The sequence below is a fragment of the Halichoerus grypus genome, chromosome 7 (assembly GCF_964656455.1).
Source record: "Halichoerus grypus chromosome 7, mHalGry1.hap1.1, whole genome shotgun sequence".
Taxonomy (NCBI): domain Eukaryota; kingdom Metazoa; phylum Chordata; class Mammalia; order Carnivora; family Phocidae; genus Halichoerus; species Halichoerus grypus.
In genome coordinates this window covers 11,942,569-11,955,978 of record NC_135718.1, presented here as the reverse complement: position 1 = coordinate 11,955,978, position 13,410 = coordinate 11,942,569, and the positions used below count along the sequence as shown (strand labels likewise).

The following is a 13,410-nucleotide window of genomic DNA, read 5'->3' as shown; positions in this document are numbered from 1 at the left end:
ACTCAGATATCCATAGCAGCATCGATCACAAAAGTCAAGCGGTGGGAACAACCCAAGTGTCTGTCCAGTGATCTCTTCCTCAAAAAGTCGTTCTGAGCATTAAACAAGATAATGTTCAAATGGTACCTGGCCACAGCAAGTGCCCAGTGCACACTCGTTCTGCCCCTTGGAGTCTGAGGCCTTTGCCTTCTGCAGAGATTGGAAAGGAAGGAAGATAGGATGAGCAGAGAGCAGAGAAAGGACCCCCGCCCCCCGCATCAGCTCCCTCTCCTACTTCCCAGCCCCCAGGGTGGGGGTCCTGGTCCTGGCCTCAGAAGCTAACCCAACTCACTGATGGGGAACGCGGCCTCAGCTGCCCAGGGCAGCAGGGTTGACAGTAAGGAATCCTCACTCATGGAGACCAGCTCCCTGCCAGCCCTGGGGCACACACTGGGCCAAGGTGGGTACCAGCTAAGCTCCTCCTGCATCCCTCGGTTTGCTGGTTGGAGAGAGGGGCCCAGGCCTGCTCTGGGAGGGTTAGAGACCGGAGGCATTGCACACCCACCCAGAGCAGGGAGCAGGCCCAGGGTGCCCAAACTCTGTCCCAGATCCTACTTCTCTAACTGGGCCCCAAACTCCACAGGGGTTGAGGTGTTGACTGTGTGAAGGAAAGTAAAAGGTCCTTAATATCCCAAGATACTGAGGGGTCTAAAGGGCTATGTGACCTTTAGCAAGATGGTATCTGAGGCCACTCTGGGGGTGGGGGGTGGGTGATGGCATCTCAGTCCCTTGAGAGTCCTGGCCATGACACAGTGGGGCCTCCGGGTCTGAGGCCCAAGCACTGGTGGGCTCAGGGACACGGGTGAGAGTTGGCGCTTCCCCCTGCTGTTTGCACACCTGAGCGTTCTGACATCTGTCCACTGTCCCATGGAGAAGGGGTAGCGTGGGTGATGGGCATGCCCCGTGTGCATACCTTACTCAGCTCCGTGCGTTCACTGCCTAGTCGTCATGTGCGTGGGGTCAGCATGTGTGCATCTTCATTGCACGTGTGTTCAGCATGTGTGCCTGTGTATTACACATGCATGTCCCTAGCGTGTGCATGCTCATCATACGTGCACACCGGGGAGGATGTGAGGCAGGAAGGGGCCCTTCTGGAGTCCTTCCAGCCTTGAGAATGCAGCCTCTGCGACCGTGGGGTTTGTGAGGAGGGAGAAGAAGGGGGTACAGGAGACGAGTGGAAATTGAAGTCCCTGCTCCCGACATCTGGCCTCCAGTTGGGAAAGGGGACTCTCCACAGGAAACAAGAGGACAAAAGAGGCAATGAGGGGGCTGCAGTCCACTCACTTGTGGATCCTTTCTGTGAGGATTTCCTGAGCCCGAAGGCAATATTAAGTCCAGCCGACCTGGCCCCTGCCGTGGGAAGGTTGGGGTCTAGTCTGGGGCCAGAGGCTGGGCACCCAGCAGGCCTGAACAGCAGTGGGGGATGTCGACAAAGAACAGGGCAGCGGGTGTGGGCTCAGGCCTGGCTGACTGGAGGGGCTCGTCTGCTCCTGCTGGTCGAGGGGCCCAGGCCCGACTGTGCGGGGAGAACACACAGGCTTGATGCCGGCCAGGAGGGGGTGTGTGTCCCTGCTGGGGTTTGGGGTGTGTCACTGACTTGACCTTAAGCCCCCTGGCTGTCTCCCAGCCCCCGAAGCTGGTGGACAGACTCACTGGGATGGGAACCAGGCTCTGGAGCCTTGGACAAGACCAACATCAGCCCAACATCTTTTCCCCCCATTTCTGCAGGGGGTGGAGGAAAGCGCAAGGGGAAAAGCAAGAAGTGGAAGGAAATCCTGAAGTTTCCTCACATTAGCCAGTGTGAAGACCTCCGAAGGACCATAGGTAAGCTGTCCTCTGCCTGGAGGGGGTGCGGGGAAGGGGCTGGGAGAGGAGCGAGGAGCCCGTTGACCAACAAACTGTTTATACAGTGAGTCAAATACGAACCCGTTAATGCAGCAGAGTGATTCCAGATAGGAGCTCCAGGCTGACATCCTTGCTAATTGACGTAAAGATGAAACTAACAGGGGCGCCTGGGTGGCTCAGCTGGCTAAGCATCTGACTCTTGATTTCGGCTCAGGTTGTGATCTCAGGGTTGTGGGTTCAAGCCCCGAGTTGGGCTCTGTGCTAGGCGTGGAGCCTGCTTAGGATTCTTTCTCTCCCTCTCCCTTTCCCCTTTTTCCCCCAACCCCCCCCCCCCCCACCGCCTAAAAAAAAATAGGAAACTAACATTCATTGAATATTTGGTGTGTGCTGGGCAGGATTATCTCCCAATTACCCTTGGAGGCAAGTACTGGGGTTTTTTCCTCCATCTTTCAGATGGGGAAACTGAGGATCTGTAAGTGGCCCAAAGTTGTACAGCTTGTGGGAGGGTGGTGGAGGTGGGCCAGGCCTGGCACTGAGCGCCCCCTCACAGCCTCCCACCTTTCTTGCACGGAGCCTGTGGGCTCTGCCCTCAGCGAGCAGGCTTTGGGAGCTGAGGGTGGGGTGAATGTCTGGGTTCCCTTTCCTCTTGCTGAGGATGCTGATGCTCATGGAGGGGCCACCCTGTTCAGTGGGACAGCCCAGTCCTCTTTATTGGGTACCCACTCAGCCAAGCACCTCCCACAACAGAGGGGCCTTCTTTCTCATGGGGCTGGCACAGCCAAACTCACCAATTGAGGACACAGGGCTCCCAGAGAGGGGGTGGACATGATGAGGCTCCTCCATACTGGTGGGGGCCCTGACCCTTCTCCCCTGTGAGCTCTTTATATGCCCCTTGCCGTATGAAGGCTTCTTATCTGCTCCTGACTATTGGAGGGCATGGACGTGTTAACCACTTCTTATTACACCGAGATCCGTTGAGCACTAGACATAGGGTGGCCTTGTCACCCAGAACTCTGTGGGCCTAGCTGCCCTTGGGACTTCTGCCTGGGGCTGTGGGTGAACTGCCCAATGCCTGCCATGAAATGTGAGGCCACTCACGATCACTTAGGTTTTCTGAATGGCTTTTCCAGGTGGCCTGGCCTCTGCCAGTTTCCCAGGCCAGGCAGGACTTACATGGCATCCCAAGCCTACTCAGTCCTGGCTGCTTGGCCCACCCTCCAGATTCTTCTGCTTTGCTGTGACAGCAGGTGACAACTGTTTGCTCTGTGTGCCCCACATGCCTACCATGGAGCTCCCTTAATTAGTGTTTATGAAATGAAAGGAAGCCACGTGCACCCCATGAAGGCAGATATGAGCAGCTGAAGCAGGTAGGGTGCTAAAGCATGGGGAAATGTCCTCAAGATCCACCGTTCACCTTAACAACTCAGATCAGATCCCCCACCGTGTTCTTGGTGCGAATGGAGCTGGCCTAAGGGATCAGGGTCAATGGATTCAGACAGACTTGGGTTCAGATCCCACCTGACGAGTCACTTAATCTTATTGACCCTCCGTTTCCTCAGGTGAAAGAAGTGATCATTAACCCAGTCAAATGAGACCATGTGTGTAAATGGGGCTTCACTGGAGCCCTCCTCAGGAGCCCAGGACACCCTCCCCTTAGCACTCCAGCTTTCTTTCTGGAATGCCCAGCAGCCACCACTCTGCTGGGCCCTTTCCATGCTGGGGGTGCTGCAGTCACCTTGATGCTGGGGACATCTGGGGCAGGGTGGGAGAGAAGATGGGCACATCTCCTGGGCCTGGGAGCATTTTGCCAAGCTAAACTCCAGGTGGCTTTCAGAGAGAAGGGAGGAAGAGCCTCTCTGGAGTCTGGCCATTATTTCCCTGGGCCATTTTGTTCTTCATGCTAATTTAAACTTGGAGAGGGGCGCCTGGGTGGCTTAGTCGTTAAGCATCTGCCTTTGGCTCAGGTCGTGATCCCAGGGTCCTGAGATCGAGCCCCGCATCGGGCTTCCTGCTCCGCGGGAAGCCTGCTTCTCCCTCTCCCACTCTCCCTGCTTGCGTTCCCTCTCTCGCTGTGTCTCTCTCTGTCAAATAAATAAAATCTTTAAAAAAATAAAAATAAACTTGGAGAGAATAGGGCCTAGGGATGGGGACCTCAGTTACCATGTTGTCATACACCCTGGGGAGACAAGCCCTCTCTGGTCCAGGGTGAGCAAGTTCACTGGAGACCAGAATGCCTGTTCTGGATGCTGAGCCTGGTTTTCCTCAACGGGCCCAGGGAATGGCTCCCACTCATGCTTACAGCCAAAGAATTGATGCAAGAGCCTTTCTGGGGTGCTGATTTGGAGGAGAGAGCTTGAAATAGGAGGAAAGACCTCCCCCTGAAGTGGGGAGCTGTGCAGAGAGGTGGGGTAATTGTGGGAGAGCCAGCTTGCTTGGGAGGAGCCTTGCCCATAAAGCTTGTTCTTGGGAAGCTGTTTGCCTCTCTGCCTTTGGGTAGACTGCCCACAGGTGGTGATACCAGGCATGCCCTGGGGGCACAGTCAGGCCCCACGACTACATCCTCAGAGAATTTGACTCAGGCCCCTGGTGAGGATCTTTCAGAGCACACCGTCCTCTTCTGTGGGAGCACCCTGCCTCAGCTGTTGTTTGCTATCTGGTCACCCCAAGTGTGAAAGGCTCTTCAGGAAGAATTTTTTCAATTCGCCACTGTGTAGCTGGTGCCTGAAGGTGCACAACAGAGGTTGGGTGGATGAATGAGCAAAGAATGAAGGGGTGTGAGTAGCACTGAATTTATACAGTGTTTCCAATAAATGGAAGAGTATTGAAAGCCCTGTAAGGGCTTTCCTGTAACTGCCAGACAGGTTAAAGAAATTGGAGTATTCTGCTGTATTTGATTCATGTGTTTCTTAAAAATATAAAACATAGGGGCATCTGGGTGTCTCATTCAGTTAAGCGTCTGCCTTCAGCTCAGGTCATGATCTCAGGGTCCTGGGATTGAGCCCCGAGCTGGGCTCCCTGCTCAGCGGGGAGCCTCCTTCTCCCTCTGCCTCTGTGTGCTCACTCTCTCTCTCAAATAAATAAATAAATCTTAAAAAAATATATATAAAACATAACAATATGAAATGTAGGACTTCAGTTCCAGACACGATGGAGTGGATGCACTGTCCCCTACCCTCCCACCAAGGACAGGCAAAAGCTCTGGACATTATGTATGAAACAAGGAGAGGAAAATTGTGAAAAGTGGAGAGATGAAGGCAGACTGGCTGGGGACCCGGGAATGTGAGGAATGACATGCCAGCAAGCTCCTGGGTTCTCTTTTCTGCCTCCCTTATTCCCAGGGACCGGGTGCTGGAGAGACTCACAATCCAGAAATGCCGATGGGTACAGATAAAAACGAACCCCCTCCCAAGAAAAACAAAACCCAGCCTGTTCTTTCTAACCAGAGCCCTGGGAAGGGGGCTCCAAGCTGAACAGGCAGCAGTTGGAAACAGCGGTCACGCTTCCGTGCTGGTCCTTACCAGTGACGTGGGTGCCTCTGTTTCCCTTTCTGCTGCTCACTTAACCTGGTTCCAAAGACCCAGTGCACACTTCCTCTGTGTTTCTCTCTGACTGTTCTGATCCTTCGAGGTGAACCAGCCCCGCCCCTTCCAGCCCCCTCCTTCCAAAGCCAGACCCTCCACACCCCACACTGCATCCCTGTCCCTCCACGAGGCTCACAGGCATTGCCGAGAAGTACCACAAATGTCCCTCAGCTCCCAGTCGGCCTGGCCCCGCTCTCACTTCCTGTTTGGGGCGTCTGGGAGCATAGGATTCAGCTCTCAGCTTGTCTCGGTCTGAGGACCCCACCCCACGGGCCCCATCCCCATCTGTCCCCGTATGTCCATAAACAGGCCTCTTGGCAGGGCCCACTCCCCGGGGAGGGTGGGAGAAACGTGCGTGCCGGCGTGTGAAAATGGATTCTTCTGTTCTCCTGGAGGGCATTGAAAAGACTCTGTGTGTGAGAGAGCAGTGCGAAGAGAGGCCCGGGGAAAACAGGAAGGCAGCCGTAAACGGCGGGGCTGCTGCTCGTGGCAGTGGGTCCCGGTGCTTGAGCCTCCCCGAGCGGTCACGGTCCGTCCCCCTGGTGTTTGCCTGGCCTCCGCTGGGGTCCTGCTGGAAGGCTTTTCTAAAATAAAAATCTCATTTCTTTTCTAGACGAATATACAAACCAAACAGGGGCGAATGCCGCATTTATTTTTCTTGTGGGCACATGAGCTCACTTTCTGAAGCTCTTTGGGAGGATGCCCTGTGGGGGAGGGTTCGGGCCAAGGGACAGGGTTCCTTTGGACCCAGAGGTTAGCGTGAGGTGGGGTGGTGGGCAGGCTCCTGATCAGAGGGAAGAGCACGAGGACCCGGGGACGCTGCCCCTCCTGACGGCCCAGGACAGTGGTCAGGGAAGGCCACGCCCTCTCCTGCCCTTGCCCCGCACAACCACAGGCCCCGCAGCCAGGGGGACTTTGAAACACGGAAACTGTAGCCCTCGAAACCCGTTGAAGCGGCAGCTCTCTGTCCCGCCCGGAATAAAAGTCAAACTCCTTACCATGGCTTCTGAGCCCCTGGGCCATTGGGCGAAGCCTAGGGACCCCTTCTCAGAACAAGGCTCTTCCTTTTCTTTTTTTTTTGAAAGATTTTATTTATTTATTCATGAGAGACAGAGAGAGAGAGAGAGAGAGAGGCAGAGGGAGAAGCAGGCTCCCAAGGAGCAGGGAGCCTGATGCGGGACTCGATCCCAGGACCCTGGGATCATGACCTGAGCCGAAGGCAGACGCTTAACCATCTGAGCCACCCGGGCGCCCCAAGTATCTTCCTTTTCTAAAACAAAATCCATGGGGTTACAAGGGAAACCAGTTCTCTTCAGATTCAGTTCTTAGATACTTTTCAAATTTATGGTATTAGAATATGTGTGCTTTTCTGTTAAGACTTTAAATAATAACGGCCAACCACTGGTCTCATATAGCTACTGTAACTTTGCATTTGTGATGAGCAGAAGTGCTATTTGCAGATGTCTGCAACAGTGGTGTTATGGACGAGCAGTTTCTGTCGTCGACCAGTCCCGGGCACCCCTAACGTCACCGTCGGTTGTTGTCGACGTTCGGGACTGGAGGAATTGCTGGTTTTCAGGTACAGGTTGGTGAAAAGAGAGATGACGTTTTTCTCCATCCAAGTCCGTGGACCCCCGAAATCCTACCTGTGGGCTTCTTGGCAGTGCCCTTCCCACCCTGCCCCACGTGAGCCGGCCCTCGCCTTTGTTTACAGTCACTCCCTCCTGCCCCATGCACAAACCACACTGGTCACCTTTCTGTTCTCCAAATGCCCCATGTGTGTTTCCAGCCTGGAGCCTTTGCGCCTGCCCTTCCCTCCACCTGGAACGCTCTTCCCTACATTTTTCCAGGGAGCCGTTAGGTCTCAGCTCAGATAGAAGCCTTCGCAACCAGCTTCTAGAAAGGAGCCCCACTCTCCCTCTACTTGCTGCCCCTCACATGGTGCAATTTCTTAATGTTCTTTGCCCATAACTACATCTGAAATCATCTTTTGTTTACTCTTTAATTGTGTATTTTCTGTCCCCCAGTGGGACTGGGTGCCCCATGACAGTAGTGACTGGGTCTTGTCTGGCTCACCACCAGAACAGTGCCTGGCACACAGTAGGGGCTCACTAAATATTGGGTGAATCAAGGAGCGAATGAAGTGTGTGCAATATTGGAAGTCAAGGCTCTTTTGAAAAGATGTGTGACATGTGCATACCGCACCCAAATTTAATCTACGCAGCATTCTCCACTGAAAGTACTGGAAGTTTGGACTCAGGAAGCACCTACTCTAGCACCCCTGCCCCAGTCCTTACTGTGTAGATGAGGAAGCTTCATACCCTTATGAGACCGGGCCATGGTCTCACATTTACTCGGCGGGGGAGGCCAGCCACTGTGGCCCAGGCCCCTTTCCCCTGAGGCTGCAGTTTGACTAATCGTCACAGGGATGTGAGGTTTTCATAGAGTCCTCAACTCAAGGAACTCAAAGCATCTTCTCCAACCACGCATTTTAGACCTGAGTAAATAGGCTCCAAGAGTAGAAGTGACCTGCCCAGGACAGTCCAGGCCCCTGGCCCTGAGCTACAGCTTTCCACTCCGCAGCATCAGATTGACTCATAAACATTTTGGGCATCAGCCTCCAGCCGGTATTCAAATCAGAGAGACCCATTCGGCACCCAGAAGGATAGACATTTCTGTTGGTCTTTTTCTGTCTTTATCTCATGTAAATGGGTTGCATGTTCATTTGCTTATTCAACCAGTATTTATTGAGCACTTATTATGCACTACCCACTGGGGAGACAGACCTGGTTCCTCCTGTCCTGGAGCTCACTCGCAGCTTTGCCCAGGAGACTGATGGAAATGAAGAGGTGATAGCAAATCGAGAGAGTTGCATGATGGAGGAATAGGATGTTAAGCTGGAGAAGAATTGAGAGTCTCTTCCCATCAGGAACATTCCTAGAGGAGGTGCCATCACTCTGAGCCTCCGAGGGCATCTCTTTGTGTGAGATCCCTGAAGACGTGGATCATGTCCTTTCTATCTTGAGGTCTCCATGGCTGGCATAGTGAGTGGTTGGATAAAGTGGCTGTGTATGGACGTTGTCCCCCTACCCAGCCCAGAAACCAGCTCTGTGATTGTCAGCAATGACTATTAAGACAGAGATTCCTTGCCACACATATCTGCTTCCAGTGTGAGCCCAGACATGAGTAACTGACTTCAGACGGTCCTGGTGGACAGTAGAGCACAGGAGGAGGAAGGGGTTCTCTCATGTCTCTTCCAAGCAACATCAAATAATGACATTATTAGTTAATAAGCTAATTGTTCTCATAAGATAATTAGAGAGCCCAAATCAAAGAAGTTCTCAGAACATCCAAAACAGAGAAGGCTGGAACATCATCGTGAAGATAAAAGATTGTTGAGGTCTACAGCTATTCCTCAGTGACGCAGAAAGTTCTGTTGGGCAAAAGTGTGGCATTTTTATTTATTTAGTTCAGGCTCATTGCGTACTTTATTCTTTCATTAAAAAAATAAAGTATGAGGGGCTTGAGTGAAAGAGTTGATTATTCCACTGTTTGGCAGTATTTCTGGAGGAACTGTCCAAAAGCCATATAATAAATCAAGGCCCCCTCCCCACCCTCTGGCGGGACTGACGTGCACGAGGAGGCCATTCGCAGAAAGTACCTGCTGTGGTTCCCTGTGCTCTCACAGACAGATGGGGGACATTTGGTTCGCCTTGTGGGACAGCCTCTTGCCAAAGCCTTAACTCTTTCCAGGAGCAGAAGCTCTAGGCTGTAGGGGGTTCTTAGAAGAAAATTTAGATTCTTAACTTAAAAAAACAAAACAAAACAAAAACAAACCAACAACAAAAACCCCCAAACACTGTAATAGCATGAAGATTGCCTTGGACTGCCTAGTGCTTGATTATTCACCCAACACTGCTCATGGTCTTGAACCAAGAAATCAGCCTACGGATACTTGGGGAGGCCCCTCATATGTGCTCGGCATTGTCGTAGGCACAAGGACTGTACCGCTGGCCGCAGGAGCAAGGCAGCCTCGTGGAGGGCCCTCCCTCCTTGACACTGTGGTCAGTGGTGGCTCTGTCACCCCCAGCCGTGGGACACTAAGCAAGTTGCTTAATTTCCCTGGGCTGCAGTTTTGTTGTCTGGAAAATGGAAACACTGATCCCAGTGCCATAGAACTGTTGCTAGGGCCAGCAGAGTGCCCAGCACAGGCCACTATTTCATTGTCATTGTCATTGTCATCCTCTTCATGTGCTAGTGGTGTGAGGGCAAAGGCGAGGACCCTTTGGGAGGGCTTTAGAGTTTCCCAAAGAAGCAGAATTGACTACAAACGATGAATGGGGCTGACATCACATGGGTCCAGTCCCCAGGGACCCCTGCCTTGGGGTCATCTGAATCCTACCTTTCCTTGAGCCCCTGCCTCCAGACTCCTTTTCCTGGAGGCCCACCCTGATTTCCTGCAGCCCTCAGCCACTCTTTCTTGCCTCGGCCCCACAGCACACCTTGGGAAGCCCATAGTGTCTCACCCTGCCCTGACCCCTGGCCTGCTGGGTGTCTTTGAGAGGACATGTGGATGTTCTGGAAGGTTACACCCCAGAGTCCTAACAATAGTTACCCCAGGGGAAGGCGTGGAGGTCAGAGGGGACATCAGCTTTATCTGTAAGGTGGTTTTTTTTAAAAAGGAGAATGCATTGGCATGTTATTTGTGTACTTAAAAGTTGAACGAATACTGAATCCCCCACCTGATTCCACAGTGGGGCAGTGGGGACAGTGACACCATTTCCTTCTTTCCTTGTTGACTTTGTGTCCCCTAATGAGTCTGTGGGCTCCGGGAGGATGGTCAGAGCCTCCTCCTCTCTGTAGATCTGCAGGACTGTGGCTGAGGGGCTCCTGCTCTGTTCTGCTTGGGTGTCGGCAGGCAGGAACCAGCCCATAGCCTTCGGCAGGTGGGGTCCAGGGCCTCTGTCCTGCGAGGGGAAGCCCAGGCCCGGATCAGCCCGGTAGGACCCTGGACCCTGTCCCTGGAGTCCAGCCTCCTCCTGGGCTGCTCAGCTCTGTGCTGCGACCAGCAGTGACCTCTTAATCCATCCTCCGGTGGTCAGCCTGCACACCGTTGGTGCTCATGAGTGTTTTCTTTCTTCCTCTTCCTGTGTGGAATGGGATGCTTTGGGTCTTCGCTCCCCAGGGATGCAACAGGGACTGGTCCTCCCTGCAAACAGCCTCCCTTTCTCTGCGCCCCTCCTCAGGGGCAGCTGGTTCCCCTCCCCCACCCCAGGGACATATAAGGGTCTGGAAAGGAATCTGGGCTCCTGGGCTGGGTCCCACCCCACCTGAGGGCCGTGTGACCCAGTCCCCTTCAGGTCTGCTGGCCTGTGAGCTCTTGATTTAATCGTCAGGGAGACCAAGTCTTTCTGCAGACGTCATTCCCGTCCTTGGGGTGATAAGGGCGCGTCACGTCTGTCGTTCTGCCACTTAACCATGCTCCGATAAGGCACAGCATCTGCTCGTCCTTGGAGGGCAAGATAAATTTAGATGTGGCGGATTTAGAACATCAGGTGACCCGTTTGCAGCTGTAGCTCTCAGGAGGGAGAGGGCAGCCTGGCTTGTCTACCCACTGTGTTCCTGGTATTAGTCTCACCTCTCCACCAAGACCAGCCACTTCTTGAAGGCAAGGGGTCAGGTCCTCTTGGGTGCATGGGTGCATGCGAGATGCTCAGTGATCCTAGCTGGTGGGTTTCGAGTTGGAGAGTCTTAGACTAGGGTACCGATGAAGGTTTTACAGATGATCTGGAATTGTTTTCAAAAGCTGCTCTGCAGGGAGGGGGTGATGGATCCAGAGTAGGCTGCTAACTGATCAGGGTTTCTTTTTACCTTTTATGTTTGAGCCTCTTTGTAAGATTTTATTCCAGGATTAAAACCAAGTTTGAAACCCACTGCTCTAGGCCAGGCCTCCCATTTTCCAGATAAGTAAACTGAGTCCCAGAGAGACAGGTGACTTGCCAAGTTCTCCCCGTGACCTGAATCCATGGCAGGCTTTCCCTTGCTGTCTTGCTTTGCCTTCACTGCCGTAGCCGCATGCCACAGCCTGGGTGGTTTAAACGGTAGACTGGCTGCCTCACGGTTCTGGAGGCCGCATCTGGGATCTGGGATTGAGCCTCTCTCCTAGCTTTGGGTGGTTGCTGGCAATCTTCGGCTTTCCTCAGTTTATAGAAGCATCACTTTGATCTCTGCCTTCTCCGTGTATGTGTTTGCGTGTCCATGTTTCCCCTTTTTATAAGAACACCAGTCATACTGGATTAGGGTCCACCCTAATGACCTCATTTTAACTCGATTACCTCTGTAAAGACCCTATTTCCAAATAAGGTCAAATTCCAAAGTACTAGAGGTTAGGACTCCAACATATCTTTTCTCAGGAATACAATTCAACCCCTAATACCCATATTCTTACATGGTCTGTGGAGATCAAGTTCAAGGGGCCAGAGGATCCCAGTTCCCACCAGGTCCGAGGGTCTACTGACCCTGGCAGGCCCAGGCTGACCACTTACCCACAGGCCACAGGACTGTCTAGAGAGGATCAAAGGCTTTCAGAACCATGGACATGGTACTTTTTTATTCCCTCTTTATTCTTGTTGCTGTTATTGTTCAAATCATCCTAACTGGTAAACTACTTTGCTTAAGAACACAGAGAAAATTTTAAGGACAGATCACCCATAATTTTACCACTCAGCTGTAGTCACAGTCAACACTTTCATGTAATTCCTTCTAGCATTTTCCCCCATGCACATACCTACGGGGTTTTTTTCCCCCTTACCTTTTTTTTTTTTTTTTTTTAAAGATTTTATTTATTTATTTGAGAGAGAGAGACACAGTGAGAGAGGAAATACAAGTAGCGGGGAGTGGGTGAGGGAGAGGCAGGCTCCCCGCTGAGCAGGGAGCCCGATGCGGGGCTCGATCCCAGGACCCTGGGACCATGACCTGAGCCAAAGGCAGATGCTTAATGACTGAGCCATCCAGGCACCCGCCCTCTTTTTCTTAATGTAATTTCAAAAATATTTTCCCACATCATTAACATTCTCCATAAACGTGATTTACGTTTTTCCATTTGACGAGTATTTATTGAGCGTCAGGCACTGGGGATACATCCGTGAATAAAACACAGAAATTCCTGTTGTCGTGGGCTGCCCTCTTCCAGGGGAGTGGGTACACCAGTGGACAATGGGGAACTGGCCTGTTGCCCTCCACCCAGCACAGGCCCCCAGTGTATCCCTCCCTATGACTTATTTATTTCTTGTGGGCAGATTCTTCCTTTAAGGTATCTTGAAAATAAGCCCTTGCCCATAAGCACAGCATAAACCTGATTTTAAAGGCTTCATATTGATTATATATCTATATATAGAGAGAGAGTGAGAACTATTTGTTTCTGTTTTCCTCTAGTTTTTGCCATTCCAATTAGCGTTCAGATTAACATCTTTGTACTACGTTGTGACATTTTGATCTCTAGCTCAGAGGTGAAAAAGCCCACATTGTCTTTTCAAAGGCCAGACACATTAGCGAAACCCAAGCAGCGGCCTCTCCACCTCCTTTGCTTCCTCTGGAATGTTCCACTTGCAGCCTGTGCTTGCATCTGCAGACGCCATTAACCTGAAATGTGCCTCTGATGGACAAAGCACATGAGGTTTGCTGAGCACCCAGGGCCCCGCTTGGCAGCCCCAAGCGACGGCAGTCAGGCATGAGAAGGGCTTTTCTGTCTGTTTTAAGGCCCGTCACCGAAAGTGGGAAAAACAAGCTAGTTTATGCAGCAACGGGGACCTCAAACCGGCACAAGAGGCCAGCTGACTCGCAGCAGCCTGAGCATGACAGCATTCTGCCCCATAAAGAGACACTAGGACAACACTTTTAACGGTCTCTGCCCAGACTCTATTTATGGAATTTATTTCCCGGGCTC

The 13,410-nt window shown here is 52.3% G+C and overlaps 1 protein-coding gene across 2 annotated transcripts in view; it reads left to right on the top strand.

Annotated features, from left to right (window-relative positions):
• Nucleotides 1–13,410, top strand: part of GRK5 (G protein-coupled receptor kinase 5) — a 207,799-nt gene that overhangs the window by 92,992 nt on the left and 101,397 nt on the right. The window contains exon 2 of one of the 2 annotated variants that reach the window (XM_036123833.2): nucleotides 1,768–1,863. The exons of the other annotated variant lie outside the window; for it this stretch is intronic. Coding sequence (XP_035979726.1) covers nucleotides 1,768–1,863 — 96 coding nt within the window. The remainder of the gene's footprint in view (nucleotides 1–1,767; nucleotides 1,864–13,410) is intronic. 2 annotated transcript variants of the gene reach the window in all.